The sequence below is a fragment of the Leopardus geoffroyi genome, chromosome D1 (assembly GCF_018350155.1).
Source record: "Leopardus geoffroyi isolate Oge1 chromosome D1, O.geoffroyi_Oge1_pat1.0, whole genome shotgun sequence".
NCBI lineage: Eukaryota > Metazoa > Chordata > Mammalia > Carnivora > Felidae > Leopardus > Leopardus geoffroyi.
The window spans coordinates 38,893,200-38,920,155 of record NC_059329.1 but is presented as its reverse complement, the minus strand read 5'-3'; the positions used below and the strand labels follow the sequence as shown (position 1 = coordinate 38,920,155).

General features: G+C 47.6%; 1 protein-coding gene across 14 annotated transcripts in view; it reads left to right on the top strand.

The window, feature by feature from the left end:
- The window catches only part of AMOTL1 (angiomotin like 1), a 153,471-nt gene that overhangs the window by 78,778 nt on the left and 47,737 nt on the right, over positions 1 to 26,956 (top strand). For all 14 annotated transcript variants that reach the window (XM_045483577.1, XM_045483587.1, XM_045483579.1 and 11 more), the window contains 3 exons: positions 3,709 to 3,858; positions 8,169 to 9,105; positions 23,594 to 23,885. In XM_045483577.1, coding sequence (XP_045339533.1) covers positions 3,709 to 3,858; positions 8,169 to 9,105; positions 23,594 to 23,885 — 1,379 coding nt within the window. The remainder of the gene's footprint in view (positions 1 to 3,708; positions 3,859 to 8,168; positions 9,106 to 23,593; positions 23,886 to 26,956) is intronic.

The window sequence follows — 26,956 nt, the reverse complement described above, 5'->3', positions numbered from 1 at the left end:
CTGGGAGTGTCTGTGGCTTCTCCTAGTTTTGCTCCTGGGTGTGGAGAACGCTAACAAAGCCAACAGCATTCCCCCTCATATGTTGTCCTATGTCGTGTAACATAAGTCACATGTTTACTTCCAGTTTCTCATGTCAGAGAGCCTTGGCCCCATTGGGTAGATCTTGTACCCTGCGTTTCGCATAAGAAAACAGACCCGCTTTGTGCCATAAAGAGTTCCTAGTGGAGATTCTGAACTACAATAGGCAGGGAAGGATTATGTGTCTGTGGGATTAAGGGCGAGGCCTCCCTTGCATTTTTGCTCTGCAGCCCAGCAATCTGATGCAGACCCAGTGACACACATTCTTGTCATTTTACCTTGTCTTATAGGTGACGAAGCCACAACTAGCATGAGCCCTGTAGGGTATGTCAGTGCTGGGAGCTTCTCTTGGTTCTCTCGGTGGAGCTATGATACCAGGCCTGTCTGCCTGCCAGGCCGTCTGCTCATCTGCTGGGCTTTTCTTTCTTCAGCTCCTAGGAGTGGGAGCAGCGGTGGGAACGTAACTCTCCAAGAATGTGTGGGACACCCCAGCGTACAAAAAGAAAGAAGCCTTAAATGATGGTTGATATGTATCTCTATATGCTCTGTGGCCTGGAGCCCTTGAACCTGTTCTCATGTGGCAGGCCATTGGATAAAGATATGGAAAATCAATTTGTACCAGTGTTGTTACTGGGGTCGGGTTCTTGGGGCTCCACAAGGATAGAAACTTGAGGCTGGACCCCAAAATCAAAGGCACAGGCAAGGCTCTGCTGGGGCTACAGCTTGAGCTGAAGGAGACTCAGCACTAACAGAGAGTGGTTAGACTGGCCTGCTGGGACACAAGGGAGTAAAGGTTCTAGAGCGAAAACTCCCCCTCAGGTTACCACTCTGGCTTAATATACTAATGAAGGGGGGAGTACTTCATCTTTTCTTTTTAAAATTTGTTTAAGTTTATTTATTTTGAGACAGAGAGCACACAAGCAGGGTAAGTTTATTTATTTTGAGAGAGAGAGTGTGGAAGCAGGGTAGGATCAGAGAGAGAGGGAGAGAGAGAATTCCAAGCAGTCTCTGCACTTTCTTTGCAGAGCCCCACGCAGGACTCGATCCCACCAACCATGAGATCATGACGTGAGTGGAAATCAAGAGTCCCTTGCTTAACCGACCGAGCCACCCAGGTGCCCCCAAACGTGCTTCATCTTGATTGGTTGGAAGGGCCGCGTTCTGATTGGTTGATATTGGCAGGCAATTCAGGCAGCTCATTGGTGCTTTTAGGAGCCAGGGTCCTCTGTTTTAAGTCCAGCTTGTATGCGGGGCCGCATCTTGGTTCTGCTCTCTAAAAGAAGCGATTTAACAGTAACAGCCAACAGAAGGCCCCCGAGGTACGTAATGTTTTTCACGTGGGGCTTGTTCTCATGGTCCCTGTCTCATTGTGGTGATGAGAATGGCTTAGTGTAGAGGTTTTAATTAGGTTCTTAGGTTGCAAGCATATGTCTATACAGAAACACACACACGCACCCTGCGCACTCCTTTGTATTCTACACGTACACATATATACCCTTAATTAGGCCTCAGTTTCATTAGCAGCTTGCTCTCGGTTTTCATTTAAAATTTATAGTCCCGTGACTAGACGGTGTCACCCAAAGCGACATGTGCTTGCACGTGGCCATTCCTGACCCAGATCCACTATGAGAAAACACCACTCTTTGTTTTGTTGAAGTACATGGGTCCTCAACACCTCTCTGGCGCTGATTTGGTGGGGGGGGTGGGGGGGGGTGGGGTGGCTGAGGGCGCAGAAAGGTGTTTTCGTGTTGGGGGATTTTTGCCAGTGTGCACTGTTCTCCCTCCAGCTTAGGGCATCTGAGCTTTGGCTGCACACTGGAATCGGTTGAGGAGTTTTACATACAGGAGCCTGGGCCCTATCCCCCGAGATTCCACTTGACTAGGCCTGGAGGAAGCCTGGGTATTAGGATTTTAAAAGTTCCTCGGCAACTGTAATGGCAGCCAGGGTTGCACCCTGCATTTCTCTAATTTTCCACCAGCATTTTCCACCTGCTGAAGTAGAAGCCAGGTCAGAATTTGCCTTAGGATCTAGGTCATCTGTGATTCTTAATTTTAGCCTGAGACTTTTAGATTTATAGATGCAGAAGATGAGGCCCAGAAAGGGGCAAGTTTCTTCCAGGGTAGTCTTTGCAGTTTGGCCAAAGAGAGAACCCTGACAGGTAATGTCATAGGCATTGGAACTACAATGTTAGACTGATCTCCATGTACTACACCATTCATATTTGGTTTATATTCATCTTTAGGTTGAGAGGCACTACTACATTATTTTAGCTTTACAAGATAAATATTCTAGCTGTCAAAACCTTTTTTTTTTTCTCGCTCTAGTCCACACATGCCTAAGATATATGTGAGCAGAGGTGCAAACCCTTCTTTGTGTGTTGAAGAAGCTGAGGAAGATGATGACTAAATCCCCATCTATGGCCTCAATAGTTAATTACTACTAGCTTTGGCCTTGTGAGAAAAGAGCTGATAAAAAAACCCAGCAAGAAATTTCAAATTACTTTCAAATTAGTTTGAGGTTATAGCTGAAAAACATTTTTGTTCTAATGGAATTATCATTTGGTCAAGGATTTTAATTTAAAAAGAAAAGCATGATTCTAACCCTGGAGTAAACTAAGCTACTTTTTTCCCCCCCAGGTTTATTTATTTTGAGAGAGAGAGAGAGAGAACACAAACAGGGGAGGAGCACGGAGAGAGGGAGGGAGAGAATCCCAAGCAAGCTCTAAGCCATCAGCACAGAGCTCAGTTCGGAGCTCCAACTCACAAACTGTGAGATCATGACCTGAGCCAAAATCAAGAGTTGGATGATCAACCAACTGGGCCACCCAGGTGCCCTGTAACTAAGCTACTTTTGCCAAAAAGAGCCTTAAATGTGGTGTCCAAGCAGAGAAGTCAGTGCGAGGAGGGAAGAGAGCAGGGGCCGGGCTGCTGAGTGTTCCCACGATGTTGTATGTGGCTATCAGTGTTATTGTAGTGGTATCTCATGTTCAGTGCCCATAGGATTGAGTACTGTGTCACATTTGATTGGAACAGGAAGCGCACTCTGGTTTGTGTGTGACGGAGATAAAGTGGAAAGGCGGTGCTTGGTAGAGGGCCGGAACCCATGACCCGGACCCACACTGCCACATGGGGCTCCAGAAACCTTGAGCGGAGCGCTCTGTCCTGGGCTGGGACGTGCTCGTGCTGACACATGGTCTAGCAAAATGGCCAACCCCTCTCTGCATCTTTTAGGTATTCTGCTCTCCCCGTTTTGGTATTTCCTTTGCTGGCCTCCCCACCTCCCTCCTTTCTGTCCCCCACCTTGACCAGCCCAAACTTTGGGACTCATCCAGTTCTGCAGAGGGCTTGATTTTTGTCAGTGTTGCTGCTGCTGCCCTTGGAACCGGGTTGTGTAAAAGCGTCATGACTTCACTCAGTGTCTCTTGAAGATTGTTATTCTGACCTCATGGGTCATTTTGGTGGGTGGCTGGCCTTGCGATAATTCTGAATGGTAACTCTGGAATTTTATGAATCAAAAAGGCAGCTCCGAGTCGAATGTGGGAAAATGCCTCGTGGGCTCTCATGAGTCACACAGGAAGGAGGGAGAGGAGGACTTCAGTGGCACTAATATGCACATTGCTTTTTCCCCAGGACCCTCTCCTGTTTGTTACCGCTCCGGTAGTCCCACCCCAATTCTAGAAGACCCCAACTACTTTTTCCCAGATTTCCAGCTCTATTCTGGGAGGCGCGAGGCATCTGCTCTGACGGTGGAGGCAAAAGGTGGCATCAGGGAAAAAGTTGGTAAGTTCTTTTACCGGCATTTGGTTTGGAAAAGCAGGATGATCATATGTTTCTGATTTTTAGCCTTTTTTTTGCATAATTTTTTCTCTATCCTCGCTTTAAGAATCAGCCAGTTGTATTATTGATTGTCTCTTTATTAGTAGGTGCCTTATTTTTAATGGTTTTGCTATGGCGTCAGTAGACTATTTTACGATATCATGTGACTCTCAGCAGGGTTCTTACTGCAGGAACTTGAGAGTTACACCATTTATTCCCTAATTTTTCTCTGATTCCTAAATACTTTTTTTGTACCCTTTCCCAGAATCTTTTTTCCTTCTCTGCTTTCACTTTGATCTCTTTTTTGCAAATAATTCAGAAGCTCAGAAGAAATCCAAAACTATAGTACGGAGGGAGCTGTTTCCTCTATGAAAACTTCCTGCCTATTTTTGAGGGCTTTTGAGATTGGTAAAACTGGAAGGGAATCTTTAAAATCACTGTAGGGAAGGATCTCATGGTTCTTGGCAAATGTGCTTATGAAAAGGGAATTCAGCAGTTTTCGTGCTTGATGAGACCCCATTCCTTTTATTATTCATCCCAAAAAATCATTTTCTTTTGGAAATATATTTTTATTTAAATTTATATTCAAGTTATTCACAGCATTCATTTTTCTTTGAATTTGCTTTCAAATTTCAGAGCAGTTATTCTGAGGGTAAGGACTGTGCTCTCTTTACCTCTGCCTTGGCACCTGTCAGAATGGATGTAACAGATTGGCGGTCAGGATTTGCACAGTGAACGTGTGGCCCATTTCAGCCCGCATGGATCTCTTCATCGCTTATTACAGTTATTTGGCAATTCATCTTATGTGGACTTTGAATAATCTGTTTTTAGTGTTTAAAATTTTTTATTGTTGAGCTTTGGGTTTATATGTCAGTTATAATATACATTCTCTGAAGGTAGGGAATAAGTTCGCTTTTACTGCACATGTGGTCTTGCGAAGCAGATATGAAGCCTGCCCATTTAACAGAGGAGAGAGGTTCAGAGAAGCCAAAAAACTGGCGTGAGATCTCATAGGTGTGATTTGGGATTGTGGAGGCGAGGCAGAGTGATATGATCAGAGCTGAGCTTTAGGAACCAGCCTGTAGAGTTTTTGAATTTGCTGGGCAGGTATTTTCTGAATGCCTTCTGGGTGTCAGGGTTGTATTATAGGCACTGGAGATACAGCAGGTGAATATTAACAGATAAAGTTTTGCTGTCCGGTTCTTGAATTCTAGTAGAAGAAGACAGATAAGAAATGCAGTGTGGATCGAAGAAAGAGATCAGAGGCAAGTGATATTAGGAGGCTATTCAGGACATCTAGGCAAGTGGTAAGGAGAGCCCAAACCCAGGACGTGGCTGAGGGCATAGAAGTTAGGGTTGCGGTCTTTTGCTGTCTCAGAGACACTAAAAATGTCATCTAGTGCCACCTTTTCTCAAATTTTAATGCCAAAAAGAGTAAAAGTGATGTAACCCTTGACAGCCCATGCCAAAAAAAGGCACAAAGCCAATGACATATATCTGTATATATGCACATGTGTATGTGCAAGTATATGTATATCTATATATTTTGGAAGCATACCCCACCACCTTTATTTTTTCTCATTTCACTGTGGACTGAGAAAAACCAGCTTGGCAGTTGATCAAATGTGGGGAGAAAAAGGAGACAAAGGGCCAAAAGTTCATCTGAAATTTCTATCTGGATGACTCATAGATGATAAGGATGTCACTTAGAAAAAAAAAAAAAGAAACCCACAAAACAAAGAGGCAACCTTGGGGAAGAAAGATGTTTCGAGGGGAGATGATGTGTTTTCTGTACATATAGAAACACAGAGCCATCGTTGCGTGGAATCGTAGAACTGAGGCTGTTTGGAGATGGTCGAGTTCTGTTCTGTCAATTTGCAGATGAGATTGAGCTCAGAGACAGTAAACGATTTGCTCAAGGTCATGCCAAGGTCATGCCGGTAGTAAGAGCTAGAACTTTTACTGTCCTCATGCTGTATAATTTCCTCAGTACACTACTTTTTAGTATTGTTGTGAGATGGATACATTGTATATTTCTTGGCATTCATTAGGTATTCTTTGCTGGTTAATTTTTTTTTTTTTTCAACGTTTTATTTATTTTTGGGACAGAGAGAGACAGAGCATGAACGGGGGAGGGGCAGAGAGAGAGGGAGACACAGAATCGGAAACAGGCTGCAGGCTCTGAGTCACCAGCCCAGAGCCTGACGCGGGGCTCGAACTCACGGACCGCGAGATCGTGACCTGGCTGAAGTCGGACGCTTAACCGACTGCGCCACCCAGGCGCCCCTATTCTTTGCTGGTTAAATGTTTGCTCCCCCATTACGCTGCTTCCCTGGGTTGCGCACTAGGGAGAGCCAGATGAGGTGGCATGATCCTTGCCTTGAAGAAGCTGAGAGTCTTGTGTAAATAAACCATTTCCATCTACCGTGATCATTGCTGTAATGGTGATATTGACAAATGGAGTGGGGACTTAGGAGAAGGAGGGCTCAAGCCTGCTGGGCTGCAGAAGGACACGATTAACTCAGAGGCAGCTGTGAAGCTATCACGTACAGCACGTCTAGGAATGTCCCAAGGAGACATGGTGAGGTGCACCTTTCTAGGGAGAGGGAGCCAAGGCCTAGAGGCAGGAGGGAACTGACATGTCTGGGAAGTACGTGGTCTTAGGTGCTGGTGGCCTGCACTGTTGCTGGATAAGTAAGGCCATACCTGCTACATCCTAGGGTAGAATGTCAGTTTCATCTGGTAACTAACCCCTGAGGAATCTTGTGCAGGGGAGTGATATTATTAGGTTTTCTTATTCCAACAGTCTTTCAGGGTAATGTGGAAGATAGGTTGAGGTCTAAGGGGTGGGTTTGGAGGTGGGAATGAGAGGCGTGTCAGGGAACTAGATAAGGAGGTTGCTGGAATTGTCTGGGTATGAGACACCAAGGGCTTTGCAGTGTTGTGGAATGAACACAGATTTTGTTGTAGAATGAATCAGGTCCTGGTTCTGGCCTTTGCTGCTCCTGTGACATCTGTCATTGCCTTCTCTGAACCTCCCTCCTCATCTGTAAGATAGGGGAAATGGATATCTGTGTCGTATGATTTTATGTGCCTCATACAATTTTATGTGGAATAAACAAAATAACGTATGGAGAGAATTTAGCACAAAACTTGACACATCATATACACTTTTCAAATGGTTCTTGGGGTTATATTGTGGTTATTAATAATAAACTCGGAGATTGGGATGGGAATGAAGAAGGTTGGGAGAGATGTTCAGGAGGTAGAATTGACAGGCTGACCCCGGATGTTGGAGGTAGGGGAAAAGGAAGGAATTTTGGAAAACTCCCAGGTTTGTGGCTTGGCAAGGAGTAGATGAGGCAGAGATGTGGGGTTTGGTGAGGGTGAGGTTGGGGGTGCGGAAGGCATGTTGAGTTTGAAGAACTAACGGACCGTCTGCTGGTCGTTGTAGGTGTGGGTCCTGAGTCAGTGGTTGAAGACCAGTGGCAGGTGTGATGATGGAGGAAATTCTGTTGAGTGAGGGTGGAGGGCGTTCAGGGCAGAGTTGTGGGAAACACCAGAATTTAAGGAGCAGGTGGAGAAAAGGGAGTCAGAGAAGTGCACGGAGAGGCAGGGGCTGGAACCAGGGCGGGTGTTGGGAGTGGGGGACCTGGATGCTGAATTAGGAGAGCATTTCAAGAAGCAGATGATCAACGTGCAGAATGCTTCAGAGAGGTGAGGTGCATACTACAGGAGGTGGAAAATCTTCATTGGGCTCGGTTGCTAATCAGAGCAGTAGGGAGGGTGTTGAATGGAGCATCTGGAAAGTGGAGACCAGCGAGTGCAGATCGCTTACTGAGGGCAATCAGAAGAGAAAGGGAGGAGAGATACACGGGCGGCAGTTAGGGGGACATGGGTAGGGCCAAGAAAAGGGGATTGCTTTTTGCTTGATCTTGGTTTTTGGCTTGCATTTATTTTTTAAGAGGGGGAAGATTTGGCATGTTTGTGTGCGGATGGGAAGGGGCCGGTGGGGCGTTTAAAGGAAGGGGAGAGGGGAAGGACAGAGCAAGGTCCAGCAGGAAGCGGGAGGCCTGGCAGTGGAGAGTGGTAGAGACGCTTTGAATTGGAGAAACACTTCCTGAGAAACTGGGGGGTAAATCGAGGTGGCAGGGTATTTGAAATCTTGTCTTTAAGTGCTACTGTGGCTCGAATGTTCATTATTCACCATGCATCAGCAGGCTGGTATTCCTGTGGAATATCCTGATACCTTTTCTCCCACGTTTATCTTTCAGTTGAGGATCCTCTGTGCAACTTCCACTCCCCAAACTTCCTGAGGATCTCAGAGGTGGAAATGAGAGGTTCCGAGGATGCGGCAGCTGGAACAGTGTTGCAGCGGCTGATCCAGGAACAACTGCGGTATGGTACCCCGACCGAGAACATGAACTTGCTGGCCATTCAGCACCAGGCCACAGGGAGTGCAGGACCAGCCCACCCTCCAAACAACTTTTCTTCCACGGAAAACCTCACCCAAGAAGACCCACAAATGGTCTACCAGTCGGCACGCCAGGAACCGCAGGGTCAAGAACACCAGGTGGACAACACGGTGATGGAGAAGCAGGTGCGGCCCACACAGCCTCAGCAGAACAATGAGGAGCTGCCCACTTACGAGGAGGCCAAGGCCCAGTCCCAGTTCTTCAGAGGGCAGCAGCAGCAGCAGCAGCAGCAGCAGCAGCAGCAGCAGGGGGCTATCGGCCATGGCTACTACATGGCTGGGGGCACCAGTCAGAAGGCCCGGACTGAGGGGAGGCCCACGGTGAACCGCGCCAACAGCGGGCAGGCACATAAGGACGAGGCCCTCAAAGAGCTTAAGCAGGGCCACGTCCGCTCACTCAGTGAGAGAATCATGCAGCTGTCCCTGGAGAGGACCGGAGCTAAGCAGCACCTCCCTGGCTCAGGGAGTGGAAAGGGGTTCAAGGCGGGAGGGGGCCCCTCCCCCGCCCAGCCCTCAGGCAAAGCGCTGGACCCCCGGGGTCCTCCACCTGAGTACCCCTACAAGACCAAGCAGATGATGTCCCCGGTCAGCAAGACCCAGGAGCATGGACTTTTCTACAGTGACCAGCACCCGGGGATGCTCCATGAGATGGTCAAGCCATACCCTGCTCCTCAGCCTGCGAGAACAGAGGTGGCCGTGCTGAGGTACCAGCCGCCCCCGGAGTACGGGGTCACGAGGTGATTATCAAGCCCAGAGGTTTTAGTCTGGCGCGTCAGAATTCAACCCATTATGTTCTTAGTGCTTGTTATTTTCAAGGCATGTTAGGTTTTTGCCATCAGTTTTGTTTTTTTTTTTTTCCTGTGCATAATATTTAATAAGCCACTTCTTGGCCAAAATACGTAGAGTGAAACAGAACAGAGAGCAACTAGGGATATTCTCCAAATGTAACAGAAGGCAACTGGGGATTTCTGAGTTGAGGGGAGGAGACTCCGTTGTTGGCTGTCCTGGGGAGCTGTGCCCAGTGGCCAGGCAAGGCAGCAATTTCCCTGGCTGGCTTTGTGGAGAGCGTCCAACTCCTGGAGCATGTTATTACCGTGGGGTTTTATGGAGCCTTTCTTCATTGTAGATTGGAAAGGAAAACGTAGTCTGATCGCTAGAACCGAGGAGTTAAAGAGGCCATAGAAATCATGTAGTCTCCCCTCCATATTGAACAGATGAGAAACTAAAACCTGGAGAGATTCATACATTTCCACAGCCCACAGCTCCGAGGCTTCTGGAGCTAGGCTCACGTGTCCCGACCGTCAAAATCTCTCCCCTCCGTTGTGCTAATTCTAATCCCTCTTCTGATGACCCGGTGCATTCAGCAGCACTTGCTGACTGTAAACTCTGTGCAGCCTTGTACCAAGTTCAGAGATAGAGAAAGACTCCCTGCCCTCCAGAACCTGAGGGTGCTGTCCCGGGGGAGCCAGCCTCTGAGTCCATCGCTGCCATGCAGCATGCTGTGTGCTCGGAACCAGGGAGATAGTATGACTCACAACTGGAGGGGCGGTGGAAGAGCCCCACAGGGGAGGTGACCTCCAAACGGGGTCTTGAAGGACGAGCAGGAGCTGTGGGGAAATCATGCGAAGAGAGGAGGTAGCAGAGTGCGCCGTGCAGGGGGCGCCGTGCAGGGGGCGCGCCGCCTGTTTGTCTCGAATGAGCTGCAGTGCCGCTGGTGGGGGCAGTTTGGCCAGCAGTGGCAGAGGTGTGTTCGAACAGGGAGCGGAGACCGACTGGTAGAGGGCTTTGGGAGTCCTACTCTGGAGTTTGGAATTTAGCCGTAAGTGATCAGGAAAGCCAGTGTTTTCAAGTCGAGACTCTGGTGATGTTTATTAGGCTGACCTCAGGGGCAGTGAAGGGTGGCGATGAAGCAGAGGAACAGGACTGGGACCATGCGGACCTTCAGGAACAATTTCAATGGAATTGGGGAGGACGGTCCAAGTTTGAGGCCAGAGGGGTAGGGGAGCGTTATATACTGTGAGAGGCGTGGAAGCAGAATTGGTGGGATTTAATGACTGATCAGGTATGGAAGCTGAGGAATCATAGGGCAATTGGAAACCAAGCTCTCAAGGGAGAAATTGGGTCCGAAGATACAAATTTGGGAGTTCCCGGCATTTCGATGTTGCCGAGCTTCTTGGGGAGAGTGTGGAGCGTGAGAAGAACAGGCAAGGGGCCACTGCCTGTTATTGGCTATGTCTTCATTTTCACAGAGGGCCTTATTTATCTGTTTCTAAATCAGACGAGTCGAGTTTTCCCTGTGCGACCCCAGCGACTGGGTGCAGGGCATACCTTGGCTGTCCATCTTCCGAAAAGGGTGTGACTGGCCCTGGCAGGAAGAGAGCCGGCCGACGTGCCCTTTTCCTCCCAGCTGCTGACACATTTCCGCGCACTGGGCCAGAAATGCCAGCTTGGGAGCAGTACGCTACCTTTTAGACCTCTGACGGGCTGCAGAACTCATTCTTCCTAAAGGGGGCACAGCCTGACCCCACTGAGGAATCCAAGATGGGGCCCACGGGGCTCTTGCCTCTTACCCTTTTATAGTTCCTTAAGCCACAGGAGACATTTAAACTTCAAAAGCACCAGGTTTGAAGAAGGGGGGAAAGAGTCTTCGTATCTCCAATTGGTGCCACATCGATTCCAGAGACTTGTGTAAAGTAGTCTGTGATGTTTATCGCACGATCATATCAGAGTTTGGTTTGTGATACTTCACAGTTTTTCCTAAACATTTAACTTAGCCTCTAGAGCTTGATAGAAGGTGGGAATATCCCCACATGAAGCCTACTTCCCTTTGGCTTTACAGCAGTGCCTAAAGTGGGTCATTCTGCTTTTCATCGTTTGGCAGTATGTGCGATATGGAGTGGCGAGATATGGGAAGGGGAGGAGGGAAACGCCAACAGGAGATGTACCCAGTTATTTGTGGAAAGTGTCATTTGTCTCAAAGCTATGACGTTAAAAAGAAGAAATGTATGAGGGATTTGAGCCAATTGCCAGTCTTGGCAGGCAGATTGACATGGCACATCAAAATGGCGCAGGGGACGTAACAGACAGACCATTGAGGCTTGGCCCCAGAGCTACAAGGGCTCTTTGTGAGCCTGGCCATGGCGAGCCAGCATGGCTCCGGCGGCACAGCCCTGGGCTGACAGAGTAAACAAAGTTGTATCCACACCAGCCCTGCTCCAGACACATCCACCGTGGTCTGAACTTCAAGGGTTGGATCTGAAACTCAGCAGCGTGTGATGTTCAAGTTTTCTTTGAGCCAAGAGATGAGCATGGCTCCTTTTAATTTCATGGGTACATTCTCTTGTGCCGAAAGGGCTATCTGTTTGTCATTTATGGCAATGGTTTCAGAAGCCTGATGAGTCAATACATAATAGACTCCTGGACGTGAGGGAAAAGCCACTGAGTGAGATCATGGAGTCCATCGCCTTGCCTTGTGATGCAAAAAATGGGCTCAGCATGTGGTGAAGATTCATTCAGTGGTTTTGTCCAACCCTTTACTTTGTTCAGACTTCACTGATTTTTTTGCCTAGAGGTGGAAAGGTCCAAAAGACGAGTGAGACAAGAGTGTAGAGCTTATGATAAGAGGAGTATGAACTTGGAGTTCTGGCCTTCATAGTACTGACTCACCATAGCTTATAAATTCACCTGCCCTGATCTGCTAAAGACAGACATGTGTGGTAGTCTGTTGTAAAGCGTGTTAGTCTTCTCTGGTGGGAACCCCCATGGAGAGCCTATCAGTCAAAGCCTCCTTGACTTGTACCACCTTGGCCCTTGTTGTGGGTGAGGCTGATGGAGACGGGGAGACCGAGGTCCTGCTGAGGTGGCTGGGGGGACCTCCAGGGAACAAGAGCCAGCCATGGGTGAAGGCTCTGGTTCTTTTTCTGCTCCATACTTGTTACCCTTCAACCCAGAAGTGGAAATGGACGGATACAAAGGAGGACAAGGTGAAAATTGGACAGGCTGTTCTATGTAGAATTGTGCTTTAAAAAAAAAAAAAAAAAAAAGGCAAGCATTTGGGTGTTCATTCTGACTCAGTTTGTGGAAACAGGACACTTCTAGAAGTAGTGACTTGGGGTACGGGACTGTACTGTGAATGGAAGCGAATGCGTGAGTGGGTGCTGGTGGGTGAGCTGACCTCTGTCACAGTGCTTGGAGTACGTTAATCAAATGCAGGTTTGCTTTCCAAAGAAATCTGACCATATTTCCAAAAGTGGAAGCCGAAGATGCCAAAGAATTACTCAAAATATCCTACTTTCTTAATACAATTACTGTTAATATTTTTCCTATACACATTAAGTTTTTCACGTGTTGTAATCCTAGATTATATTCAGTTTAGTATCGTAGCTTTTTTTAGGTAGTTTTGTATCACATTCTTTTTGCAGTGTGTAATTTCCATAGCCATCCTTTTTATTGCTGTGTAATATTTTATAGAACATATAACTTACATCATTTTTTCTATAAATAACGTAATGAACATCATCATGCATATCAAATTTTTCATGCCCTGGCCCCTAACCCTTAACCTCTGACCCTAATCCTAATCCTGACCCTGAAACTAGCCCTGGCCCTCTTGAGGGGCTTCTGGGCTGCAGGGTGCCGGGCATATACCTTACCCCTCACCCTGGCCCTAGCCCTGACCTTGGCCTTGACCCTGACCCTAACCCTGGATCTGGGAGAGTGGCTTCCTGAATGCACAATGGAAGAGGCTGAGAGGCAGCCTGACTGTTCTGGAGAAGAGTCCAAACATTTAAGAATTGGTACTATTTCAGGGCGCCTGGGTGGCTCAGTCGGTTGAGTGACCAACTCTTGATTTCTGCTCAGGTCATGAACTCACCATTGTGGAATTGAGCCCCCAGTCAGGTTCTGCCATGACAGAGTGTAGCCTGCTTGGGATTCTCGCTCTCCTTCTCTCTCTGCCCTCCCCTGCTCTCTCTCTCTCTCTCTCTCTCAAAATAAATAAAACAAAAAAAAAAAAAAAAGAATTGATAGTATTTCTGAAAATGAGTGTGAAGGTGGAGATAAAAACAGAAGGACCAGTTGAAAGTCTGTTTAAAGAGTCTTTGGAGCCCTGGTTCCCTCCTTGCTTCAGCTCAGTGGATGGTTACCCTATCTGTTCTCACCCCAACTGTTCTCTGGAGGGGGTCTCTGAACTTTTGGTTTACTTCTTTAGGAATCATTGTTTAGAGTTGAAATTATTGGGTACATTGTAGCAAACCTTTAACGACTTGTGATTCCAGATACCTTTGTAAAAATATGATAGTGCCTGTATCACTGCCCTTTGACCAACATTAGTCACTACAGTTACAAAAACTTCGCTAATTTAATAGGCAGATGGCATTAATGATTTTAATTTGCAATTATAAGCTAGGTTATCGGGGGGTTATTTTACTAGTTAGATGGATTTGGTCTTGAAAATCAACTGTGTCTTTTGTTCGTATGATCTATATGTTATAATGGATTCAGAGTACACTAAAACCTGTTTCCTCTAATGCTTGCCCTGATTTTCCAGTTTCTAGAACTCTGTATGCTGGGCCTGCTGTGTAGGTTACCTCATCCTCGCTCTCTCCTTCAGTTCTGAGGGGTGGGTGGTGTCACCGTCACTGTCATATGGTGTGGGAGGAGGTCCATGATGTGCGTGGTAAACCCTCAGGCTTAGAGGTGAGTTAAAGTAACGTAGTCCCAGGCACCAGCGTGGGGAGTGCAGGAGCCAGTGAGCAAACCTGGGTTTTTCTGCCACACACTGCAGCTCCCAGAAAGTGAGCCCTCGGCCACCCCACTGTGTGTTGCAGTAGAGGCAAAAATACGGTTTTTATTTGGTAGCTCTCCTCTGGCGAATTTCTAACCAGATGTATATATCACACCTGATGTCCAGCCTGTGCTCTGCCCACTTCTGTTTTTTTGCAGGAGGTCTAGAATACTGATGATGTATTCCAGACTCTAGGGGAAAGGCCTCCAGATGCCCCCTTTGTCTCCAGGTATCTTAGAAGGCCGAGGAGCAAACTTAAGCTTGCCGACGGCTGTATCTGTGAGCTACGGCTGGCTTCTGGCTTACTTTCATTTGGAGGGGGGGACCGAGGCAGTGTTGTCTGCCTTAGCCTCTTTTTAACAGAATGCTTCAGTTACGGAAGAGAGGGTACTATTTTAATGACTAACTTTTGGGGCGCCTGGGTGGCTCAGTCGGTTAAGTGGCCGACTTCAGCTCAGGTCATGATCTCGCGGTCCGTGAGTTCGAGCCCCGCGTCTGGCTCTGTGCTGACAGCTCAGAGCCTGGAGCCTGTTTCAGATTCTGTGTCTCCCTCTCTCTGACCCTCCCCCATTCATGCTCTGTCTCTCTCTGTCTCAAAAATAAATAAACATTAAAAAAATTTTTTTTAAAAAAATAATGACTAACTTTTATGGCTCAGACAGTATCAATTTGGAAAAAGACTAAAAATGAGTCCTGTCCACGAAGAGAGCACTCTCTTTCCACCTCCGTTGCCCTTTTTTGTCCTGTATCTTGGCTGATTCGCCTCATCAGCATAAGGGGTTTGATTTCCTAGCTTCCCAGGAGCAGAGAAAAGAGTGGTGACTGTTTACTAATATTTTATTCATCTGTGAATGTATTAATTTGATATTTAGTATGTAGGTGGATACGTTATAAAGGCCTGAAATGGTGGTGTTTGGCCCAGCCCGCTGTCCGAGGCTGATAAAAGATGATGGAGCGAGAGGTGCTGTGGACTTCCTTGCGCAGAGAAGCTTGCTTGCTTCTCCCCAGGGGCCCGTCATCTCCACCACCCTCTTCCCAGCAGGACAGGGGCTTGCCATTTCCTGTAGTCAGAGAGGGAACTTGTGGGTGTAACTAATGTCCTAAACCGCTCATGTTTTCCTTAAAAAGTGCACTGTGCATTCCCCACCCCCCCCGGCCCCTCCCCCCCCGAGAAACCTCCAGGGCTGGCTTTATTTAGGATAGATGACATTCTCTGGGAACATGCCAAATGAGGGTTCAGGGAGGAGGGAGGGAGCAAGAGGGGACACAGCCAAGGAGCACATGTGGCAAATGAAAGAAGAGAGAACACCTCTCCCCAGGAAACTCCTGTCAATCCAAATGTGCAGCCAGAGTGCAGTTTAAAACACAAACAAGCATAAAGATTCATGCTAAAGAGCAGGGCTTACTTGGTGGGCTTGGCTTGAGGTTTGGAATGTGCCGTATTGCAAGAAAGAATGTTTGGTGGTCCCATCGTACTTTTGAGTCGGAAATGCCTGGAGGAGGAAGGAGAATTTTCAGAGTAAGTGTGTTTCCAGAGTGGCGATTTGTGGTTCATCCAGTTATGAAAATGAATTGCTATGTAGGACAAAAGGTAAGCCAGATCCAGAGTTGTTGGATTAAAGACTATGCATTGCCCTTAACAAAAATGAGGCTATGGAGCCTCGTTTAAATTCCACCAGCTAAACGTGTGTTTTGAACACCAGCATTCGAATTTAGGAGTTTCTACAGTTTTTAAGCTGGATTATGGCTGGGTGAGCTAGGTAAAATGCTGTTTATTCTGAGAAGTGGCTCTGCAGTATGGGAATTTCAAAGGCTAGGGTCAAGTTCAGGTTACTTTCTCAGGAAACCTAACACAATTCCAGCTATGATGTATTAAACAAGTGACTTCTTCAAACAAGAGGATTGTCTATATCCATCCTGCATAGCAATAAATCTGATCTTAGTTTACGCAAGACTGGAGTCTTAATTTGGGCATTTACGAGTCTTACCGGTGGCTACACAGCCAACGGGTCTGGGTGGGGAGGCTGTGGGTTTGAGAGAAGATTTGAGGAGTTTTGAGTTCTGGCTCTTCTGTTTTGCAGTCAGTTGTGTTAAGTTCTCTGAGCCTCAGTTTCCTTATCTGCAACTTGTTACGGTTGATGTTTTCTAAAACTAACTGATTTTTCACTGCCAAAAAAAGAAAAAAGAAGGAAAATGGAAATTACCCGCAGTCCCATTATCCAGACTAACCATTGTTAAATACTCTGTTCTCTGTGTATTGAGGGTCAGAAAGTTATAAGAAAATACTGTTAGGTTGGGAAATTCTATGTAAATAGGTATTTTTGCTTAAGGAGAAGTCTTAAAATTTGAACCTCTTCACCATGAGCCAAGAAGCTCTTTATTATTTCATTTCATTTTTTCATTCCTTTACCTCATTTTGTTTACTTTCTGATTATTAAAATAACAATGCAGATTTTGGGCTTATCTTTATTTTCTAACTTTTGTAAAGTTCATGTATTCCTTAGACAATGAATTTTTGTTTTAAGTAGCCATACATGTTCGTTGTGGAAATTATATAAAGAAAAATAGGACAAGGAAAAAAAAATCCATAATTCCATCACTTAGCATTAGTCACTCTGCCCCTTTGTTATAATTCCTTCCAGTCATTTTCCTGCATGCTGTTTTTCACACATACTAGGTGAAATTTGAATATGTGTCTTATCTTGAGAATTTAAAAAAATCCTGGGGTGCCTGGGTGGCTCAGTCGGTTGAGCATCTGACTTAGGCTCAGGTCATGATCTCACAGCTTATGAGTTGGAGCCCCGCGTCAGGCTCTGTGCTGACAGCTCAGAGCCTGGAGCCTACTTTGGATTCTGTGCCTCCCTTCTCTCTCTGCCCCAACCCACTTGCATTCTGTCTCTGTTTCTCTCAAAAATAAATAAACATTAAAAACAAATTTATCAAAAAACAAAAATCCTTTCTTAGGGACTCAGTTAGAACTTGTTGAACTGAATTGTTAATGTCAGTAAACTGAAAAAGATTATTTTGATTTTATTTCTCTATTAATAACTTTGCTTTGGAAAATGTATTTAGCCGTCTGCATTTTCTCTTTTGAATTCCTTGATTACATCCTCCATCCATTTATCCACTGATGTTTATTTTCGTATCATGGTTTGAAACATTTTGTCCATCACACAAGCCAGATTTATAAATGTTCGCAGGATGACCTAATTGCAGATGAACATATAGTTTCATACGTTGGATATGGCTTGCTGATCACCCTTGCTGCTTGGGGATGTGGGGACCGCAGAGAGGGGACTGCTGGTCTGTTTGCATGAATTGCTCTGACAGTCACTGAATTCTGGAATTATCTCCAAAATGAGGCCTTTTGGTGAACGTATAGCAGGGTCTTCAGCAGTGCTGTCCAGTAGAAGGACAGTGTGAGCCACACGTGTCTGCTTAGAAATGTTCTAGCAGCCATGTTTTCTTAAGAGTTGAAAGAAGACAAGTAAAGTTAATTTTCAAACCTAGTTTAGTTAACCCATTAAAAACCTACCTTTAAAAACATGTTTTAGTTAGTTAAAACTGTTGTCATTTCAACAGATAACCAACATAAAACAAAAAGCTATTAATGAGCTCTTTTACATGCCCTGTCCTAAGTCCTCAGATTTTGATGCACGTTCTACCCTTCTTGCGCATTTCAATCCAGACTTGCCACATTTCAGGTGTTTGGTAGCCCATGTGGCTCCTGGCTACTCTTTGGGACAGCACAAGTCCAGAAGGAAGGAGGGCTGTGTCCGAGAGAGAATGTCCTGATGGGTCCAGACACTACCTTGACATGATGCTCTCATTCTGCATCCCGCTGTAGGAAAGCTGCTCAGAAGTCGGAGATTCTGTGGCGCTGGAGTGTGCCTTGATCCCTTACTGAGCTCAAGGATTAGGGACCGTGGTGTTTGGAGACGAAGGGACATTCAAGGGTGGTACCTCTTGCCTTTCTCCTAACACCTATTGGCAGTGCGTGATAAGAGAGGCTAACAGGTATTAAGTACTTCCCTAAAGAGAGACACTGTGTGCAATGCTTTGTATTCCTTATCTCACTGAATTTTCACCACCACCCTGTCAGGTGGATATTATCATCATCACTTAAAGGTGAGGAAGTTAAAAACTTTTCCACGGGTACCTGGTTAGAAAGAAGTCGAAGCAGAAAAAGAATACCCCATACTAAAGAGCAGTGCTCTCTTGTACTAACATGGGAGTTAGCCCTCGTGTGGTGCAAGGAGGGTGATTTCAAGCCCAGATCAAAGTCCATTTTTTGGCTTTGTAAAGGCCTTGAAGTCTCTGCTTTGTGAATCCTGAAGGTTGCATACTTTAAAAGTAGGATAATGTATGGCATGAGATCAGTGAATGCCCAAGATTGTAAGAATTAAGTGATGCAGTTGACGTAAAATGCTAATGTGGTGCATTTACGGACAGGCGTTAACAAATACAAAAGTTTACATAAGCTCGTCTGTGAAGGTTTGCAGTATGCACAGAGGAACAAATGGATTGTTGATTAGATGCCCTCAGTGACCTTGTTTCCGCAGTCCAAATAACATCGTCGCTCCCATTTTGAGCTGCATTTTGTGACCCCAAATTCATAAGAAGGGCAATAACACGGAGCCATGTTGTTTATTATATTGGCAATCTCATGATTTGAGATTCTGTCGTGAACCAATTATCCAGAGCCAATCTAAACACCAGAGGTCTCCTCTTTAATAGTGTAATGTTGAAGGTTTAGCCATTATTTGAAAGCTCATCAAACATATATGGTCTCCCAACTTGCTCTTGGGCTTAGGGGCTAAATCAGTTGACACAAATGTATGGAGTACCAACTTAGTAGAAGTCATAATTTTCTACCCTCAAAAAAGATACATGCTAAAAACTTGGGAGAAAAGGCTCATGTATGAAAAATTAAATAATAATATATTTAAATAAAAATTCAGGAGAACAAAAGACATGATATAGTCCAGTGATTGTACGTTGTCAGGATTGTGATTTAGGCATGTTGTAAGCTTGGAGGAAAGAAATGGGGAGCAAATTCTGGGGTCAGGCTATGGGCAGCATGGTCCAGAGTCATTGATGATGGAGGACCAGTCTACAAGGCTTCCTTACATGACCCTTCTTTTGTCAAGATGTGACTCTTTAAATGCTATGATTCTTTTTTTTTTTTTTTTCTTTTTTAAATACATCACTGTGGACTTGGGGACAAGAGGCTTTTTCAGCTTTGCTCAGACATATTTAAGTAACTGGTCGGTTCGGTGGCAGATGGAAAAAGGTCACTTCCTGTGGCGTTCCAAGGTTCGTTGCATTCCTTCAGAAAGGATCGGGACCTGGTTCGTGGTACTGGCCTCAGTTTTTGTGAGCATTAGGTAAGGTGATGAAACGTGGTGCCTCCCAGATAGCCTAGGCCTCCAATAAGTGCTAGTAGAATGCTCTCTGTAGACAGGACATTAGCCCGTGAAAGCTAATAATGTTGAATGTAAGGAACAGTCCAAGAGAACAACTCAGAGGCAGATTTCCAGCCTTCCTGCTTCCCCCAAGGCTGCTCGAGCCTACAGAAGCTGTGATGCTTGGTGTTAGGGTGTGGATCATGGACACCCCGTCGTGTGGTTGCTCCGACAAGGCCACGGGAACCCAGGAGCAAAGAACCAAAGGGTGGCCGCCTTCCCTCCCTGTTCTCGCCAGTATAGGGAAATAGTGAACTGCATGGACTCTGGAAACCGAAAGCCTGGACTTGGGTCTTCTTTATGTTCCTATTATCTCTGTTCTATTTTCTAAGTTACCATCCTGCGCTTTGTTTTTCTCATCTAAGTAGTCTGACATTGATACCTATTTTATAAGGCAGTTATAAATGCAAAAAATGCTAATAAGTATTAGCCATAACAGAAAAAAATTTATTGGGACTTACGCTTGCATTGCTTGGTGGGAGGATTTGTATTAGGGGCTGTGGGATTCAGGTGATAATAGTTAATGGTGATTATGACTAACTGTTTGACCAGTACTTCCTTTGTGCCGGGCTTTGTACATATTATTAGCTCCCTAAGTCCTTTAGCATCGAGCTAAGTTGTGCATTGTCCCAGGAAACCCAAGACACATGGTGTCAAATAAGCTAGCTCTCTGACTTCACAACCTGCAGGGGAAAGAGGCGCACAAATCCCTGTAGCATCGCATTCTGTTCACAGGTGTTTCTCATTTAACTGTTGGTTCCCATCTTGTCTTTTTCCCTTTTCTCTGTGTCCCCGTTGCCAGGGTCACGGCCAATCAACAACATTATCTGTGTAAGCTAAGGGTAGGTGGTTTTTAGTATGATCTCATGTGACATTTTCCTGTTCTGTCCCAACACCGTGTCCCCCTCATTCACACTAAACCCACATCTGCCTTGTACAGATCGTTGAGCCCACCAACGCGTTGGCTGAGTAGTGGAGCCAATGAATAGAAGTTTGCTGACCTGCCTGCACATCATCCATTGTAATGTGGTGTTTATCGAATGTGTAACGGAGTTATTTATGCGGCCAGTGTTCTCTTTAGTAGAAGAGTAACCATTTTGAAAAAGTAAGTTCTTTTCTGTCGCCTGACTTTGGCAAACACCCTTTTCCTGCATTGCCACTCAGGTAACTAGTCACCATCATGGGTAACTTAGGCTGGCATTCAGAAAACACTTCCTTTTTGTTATATATCAGAGAAAGATGAGAAGATAAGCCTACCATTGACCATAGTGAGTCCCAAATCCCAGAGCTTAATAAATGTTAAAAGATAGAAGCCCTAGTCCGAAGCTGCCTGGGTCAAAGGGAAGCCCCATGGTTTGGAGAGCAGGTGATAGGTTCATCTGTACCCACCTCACCTCCAAGGAGACACGCCACATGTGTCCCTTGCCTTGGATGAAGCAGGAAGGGAGTATGACACTCAGAGCCTTTCCACTCTTGCCACGGAGTTGGACCTCATACACACAGGACGACACATAGTCATATACACGCTTCATTGTGGAAGGGGCACAAATTCATCAAAACGCCGAAGCGTTTTATTTCTGAAGAGACGGGCAGGTAGTTATGTCACAGGTATGGAGAGGGAGGGAGGAGGACTGGTTTACATCCCTCCCCCCCCCACCTCATGACAACACTCCTTCTGAACTCTGAGGATGGCTGGAAGGTGGAGCCCGCTTAAGGAGTAAAGAACCCGAATGAGCTCCATCGTTCTCCACCAGGCGTTGCAGAACTCAGATCCCAGCCATTTCAACAGGAAATGGAAGGGGCTTCCTGACTGAAGGCATAAGGAAACCTAGTTGGGCAATCCCTCCCGAGCCTAGGTGCGAGGCTCTGGTGTTTGTTACCAAAGCGAGGCCTGTGGTAGGTCACGTTGTCGGGCTCTCCTGCATTTCTTCTGAGGTCATCTTTACGAACGTCTGCATATCCGTGCAGGGAGGGCTAAGGTGGCCCTTCTCAAATTTTCCTCTAGAGTTTGACATTTAGGTGCCAGGAGTCGGCATGCAGAGGGCTCCTGACTGTACGATACGCTTACAAAATAAGCGGCACGGAGCCTGACAGGGTCCAAAAACATTCCAGCAAGTATACCTAAAAGGAAGATAGAAGGCCGCACAGTCTCCTGGGGAAAAGGGGGGCTTTGGCTCCGGCTGGCCAGGAATAAGGGGAGGTGGCAGGGGCTGAGTGTCAAGGATTGGAAAGTAGCGGGATCTCCAGAGGGCTCTGCCCTGTGATACAGAATGTGGGTGGTTTAGGGTTGCTGACCATTCTGCTCACTCCAGTTCCCAGACTGAATCCTAAAGGTTAGGGAGGTCAACAAGAAAACTTGTCTTCCCGAGTCTGCAGAAGAGAGACAGCCGTAGTTGGAGAACTGGCCACCATGACTGCCTTTGGTGCTAATACCTGCGTGAGTTGTTGGTAGGAGCCCTTGGCTTAGGCTGAGAGAAAATGCGATGATTCTTACGGAACAGGGAAGTGAGGAGGGATTGTTAGGGAATGAAGTCAGAGAGGGCAGCCCAAGATTTCTTTTTTTTTTTTTTTTTTTTCAACATTTATTTATTTTTGCGACAGAGAGAGACAGAGCATGAACGGGGGAGGGGCAGAGAGAGAAGAAGACAGAATCGGAAACAGGCTCCAGGCTCTGAGCCATCAGCCCAGAGCCCGACGCGGGGCTCGAACTCACGGACCGCGAGATCGTGACCTGGCTGAAGTCGGACGCTTAACCGACTGCACCACCCAGGCGCCCCCCAAGATTTCAGATAAGCTAGTGCCTGGGCTTGGAACCATCTTTATTACGTGGCTAAGATCCCCAGACCTCCTCACCCTGGCAAATCAAAACAAAAGATTTGTCCCTTCCCCAAGACTTGTCCATTTCACTGGATGGTACCTCTGTCCATGGTAAAGCCCCAAATCTAGGAGTAATGTTGTTTAACCTTTATTTATGTTGAGAGAGAGAGACAGCATGAGAGGGGCAGGGGCGGAGGCAGAGAGAGAGAGAGAGTCCCAAGCAAGCTGCATGCTGTCAGCCAGGAGTCCAATGCGGGGCTCGAACCTACGAACTGTGAGATCATGACCTGAGCAGAAATTAAGAGCCAGATGCTTAACCGACTGCGCCGCCCAGGCACCCCCAGGAGTAATTTTTAAATTTTCCTCACCTCTCTCTCCCTGTCCATGATTTATCCAGCCATATTCCAAATCTATCCATGATTTCTCTGCCGCTGCTGCCCTGTGAGACTTCACGGTTCTCACCTAGACCACGCTCAGGCCTCCCTGCGGGCGCCCTTCATGCATTTTGCCACTGCGTCCCATCTGCAGACCAGTCAGTGGGGCAGCTCCTCTGCGGCCGCGGTCTACACCAAGGGCTGGCCTTGGCTGACAAAGGCCTTTGCTCGTGGCTCTGGTCGTATCTCACACTACTTGCAGACTCTACTCGGTATTTGCGTGTGCGCTCTCTTTCGTACTCATTGGTGCCTGTGCTAAATCCTGACCTGGGCCCGTTGCCCTAGCTGATTCCCCTACCTGGGAGACTCCTTTTCCTCCTCCTTTCCCCAGGGTCCTTCTTAGCTGTCACTCAGACTTCAACGCAAGCACCCACGTCTCCCTCCCTGACCTCTCTGTACGAACTAGGCACGTAGCCACTCACAGTCACATTACTCTGCTATACCTGGCCGATCAGCATGTCCCCGAACATGTAAGCCTCACGAGAGCAGGGACCTTGTGTCCGCCACGACCAAAACAGTGCTGATTAGAGGGAGAACGCATTAAATGCCTGTGGGTGAAGGACCCAACCTGCTCTACTGGCGCCAGCACCCAGATGTGCGCTGATGGCCTCTGGTAGCCCAGGCCAGTCGCTAGGACGCGTCCTTTTGTGACTCCCCCCCCCACCCCATCCCCCCTGCTCCCCTGTTTCTCGGGTGTGATGACCGGTGTCCACTTCCCTTGCAGCCGCCCCTGCCAGCTCCCTTTCCCGTCGACAGTGCAGCCGCACAGCCCGATGTCCTCCCAGAACCCCTCCGCCGGCGGGCCGCTGCACTCCGTGTCAGTGCCGCTCGCGCTGCCCATGACCCTGGCGGCCCCGCAGCCCCCGCCCGCCGCCTCCCCCAGCCAGCAGCTCGGGCCGGACGCGTTCGCCATCGTGGAGCGAGCCCAGCAGATGGTGGAGATCCTGACCGAGGAGAACCGCGTGCTGCACCAGGAGCTTCAGGGTTACTACGACAATGCGGACAAGCTCCATAAGGTAGGTGACTTCCGGAGGGAAGGAGAGGGGAAGGGACAGAGTTGTTTCCCCGCTGCTTGACTCACTGGCCAGCAGCGACCCCCGTGTATTCCAGGCACTGTGCAAAGCTTTACGGAGACGAATAAAGAGGACACAGGCCCTGCCTTGGAGGAGCTTACCGTCCAAAAGGGGGAGGGTTGCCTAAGCTAACACCTGCTGTAGGGTGTCAGGTGGTTATAGAAGGTACAGTGAGGGTGGCCCTGGACCTGGGACTCAGAGGTGGGTAGTATTTCCCCAGGAGGACATCGGGAATATTAGAGGGTGTGGCCACCTTCATTCTTAGGGCTTTATGCCGAGAGCCACAGTCAGGAAGACTTTATGCAAGATGAACTGTGGTAGGCAGTGATTTCATGGTGACCGCCCACCCCCATGTGTCAGCACCAGAAATGCTTGTGGTAGAACAGAAGAGGTGAGGGGGCAAAGGGCAATAGGATGTTTTAGGGTAGCAGAGCCACAGGGCACTAGCTTCCTTTCTGGAGGCGAGAGGGCATGTGTGGTAGAAGTGATCTTGTAAGAGTCTGAGTCCCTGGCTCTGTCCTGGACAATCAGGGGCTTTTATAAATAGAAAAGGTAGGAATATAAACCCTGCCTGACTGCAGGAGCCTTGCCGTTTGGTTCCATATGTCAGTTAATGCTCCCGGTTGGCCCATTTAGCGTTCACCTCTCAGGTAAGGCGGAGTCTTTGTCGCTGGTCCGGTTTTCAGAGTAGTGGGCGCCTCTGATTTCCTGGCGGTACCCAGTGGGGAGCAGTGGGTTTGATGGTGCATATGTTCACAGACAGAATCTGCCCCAGCACGTTTGTGCAGAGCTTCCACTGAAGAGGTCTGGAGCTCCCTGGAGTCAAGACCAGACTTGGTCCAGAGAGCTCTGGATGCCTTTCCTGGAGGGAGAAGATGAGAGCCAAAAACAAATGGGCTGCCTGAAGGTGGCGGCCTCACTCCCACCCTGCTCGGACGGTAAAAGCTGGGAAACCAGCATGCTGTCTCGTGGCCTTGGTTGTAAGTCACTGCTCAGGCCCAAACTTGTGTCTGACACGTCCTGGGGCAGCTTCCTTCCGGGTGCAGTCGAACACTGGGAAGGAGCTACTCAGCCCCTCCTGGGAAATAACTAATTCTTCTCCCCAACGAAGCCCTATGGCAGACATGTCCGGGAGTTATGCAGACCCAGCTGAGGGCAGTTTAGTTCTGGGTCTTTTTGCGTGAAGATCTTTGTGGGGTTTTTTTTTTTTTTTAATTTACTTTAGAGATTTAGAGAGAGAGAGAGAGAGAGGCAGAGGGGCAGAGGGAGGGAGACAGAGAAAGAGAACCTTCAGCAGGGCTCAATCCCATGACCCTGGCGTCATGACCTGAGCCAAAATCAAGAGTCGGACGCTCAACCGACTGAGCCACCCGGGTGCCCCACGCACATCTCTTTCTTGATGTCAGCGCACATTTCTGTTTTGGAAAACAAAATCAATCTCCCGGTGACTCAGTTTCCCTGCACAGGGGGTGATTATTAAACTTTGCAGCCAAAAGGATTCTGATGACCAAGAAAGGAAAAATCAAAAGCTGTTTCCTTTCTGGAACTCAAAACTCCTTCAGTCCCTTGAATATTGTAAATGGTTCTATAATTATTACGTGCCCTTAATCAGCCATATGTCAAACTGGAATTGCCAGTTTGAACACCCAGATTTTGGTGGATACTTGCCGGATTCATCACGAGTTCCCCAGCTGTTGTCAACAACTGGGACTGAGAGACACAAGGGCTGCCTGCAATCTGCACCTTAACATTTCGTGGCTTGTGTCCCCGAGGTCGGCCTTGCCCCAGGTGTTGCCTCCGCATCGGCCGCACTGCTCGGCTGTGTGTCGGCAGGCCTGGGGAGAGGACTGTCAGATGAGGTGACGACCTCACTTGGCAGTGAGGATGACCCAGCTTTGGGTGGAGACACGAACTGTGCCGGAGGATGTGGGCGCCCTGTGCCGACAGGAACATCCATCCCGGGGCCCTCACAGCGTTGAGAGCGCTCGCAGAGATTCATGGTAAAGGCAAAACCAGAAATAGATGAATTTTTAATTACAGGGCTTACCCTCTGCATCCCGTGCCAGGAACACAGCAGGGAAGAACAACTAAACGCAGAGGCTGCCGGAGCGCGGCCTAGATAGGAAGCCCCTGTTTCCAGAGAGGTGCAAGGTGGTGATTATCGCTGTTGGTGTTGGAATGATGGTTGAGGACCCCCAGAAGGAGTGGCTGTTTTTAGTTTTTCCTCTGGGTCGCTCATTTTGCTTCTCTTTCCTCCCAGTTTCCCTGAAACCTAGTTAATGGACAGAGTTTCTAGCAGGACTAGACTGTGGGCTGTTGAGAGGGTTGGCCTCAGAAGCCGTCAGGGCACAGATGGGCATTTGAAGGGAAAGGGCCAGGTATTTATGGCTCCCCCAGGCTTGCTTTAGGGGAGACCCTCTTTTGTCAGCGCAGTAGCGGTGGCTTTGACTGGGCCGTCTGCCGCTTGGACGGAAGGCCAGTCTTTGTCCTGTGGGTCTCTGGACTGTGCACATGAAGGGGCACAGGGAAACACCAGTATCTAGAGCTTGGAGTGGCTGAGATTTTCTCCGGGCTTCTCACTCTGCTCATAGTTCTGTTCCTGCGGCAAGCGTCTCTCTGTGTGCTTTCAGGGGCTCTGCGGCTTGGCCTAAGAGCTTCCTGACATCCAGCTGGAAGGGAAAATAGGCGCTGTGAAGGCAAACCCAGGGCTGTGTTCAGAGGATCGTACTTGGACCATCACTAGCCCAGGTGTTTGTATAGCCTGTCCAACCTTCCCTTTATCTTTAACAAATATCAGGGGGATTCAGATGTTCTGGACACAGTGGGTATGTGGTTCCTGTTCTGAAGGAGTGTGCAGTCAAATCATAGAGCTTTAGACTTAAAATTCTTAAAATGATTCTAGTCTAGCTTCCCACTCTTGAGGAATCCTTGCTTCATGTGCCTGAAAGGAGAGCTCTCATTTTTTACTTGAATGCCTACAGAGGAGAGAAGCTCCCTACCGGGCGTCCTTCTGG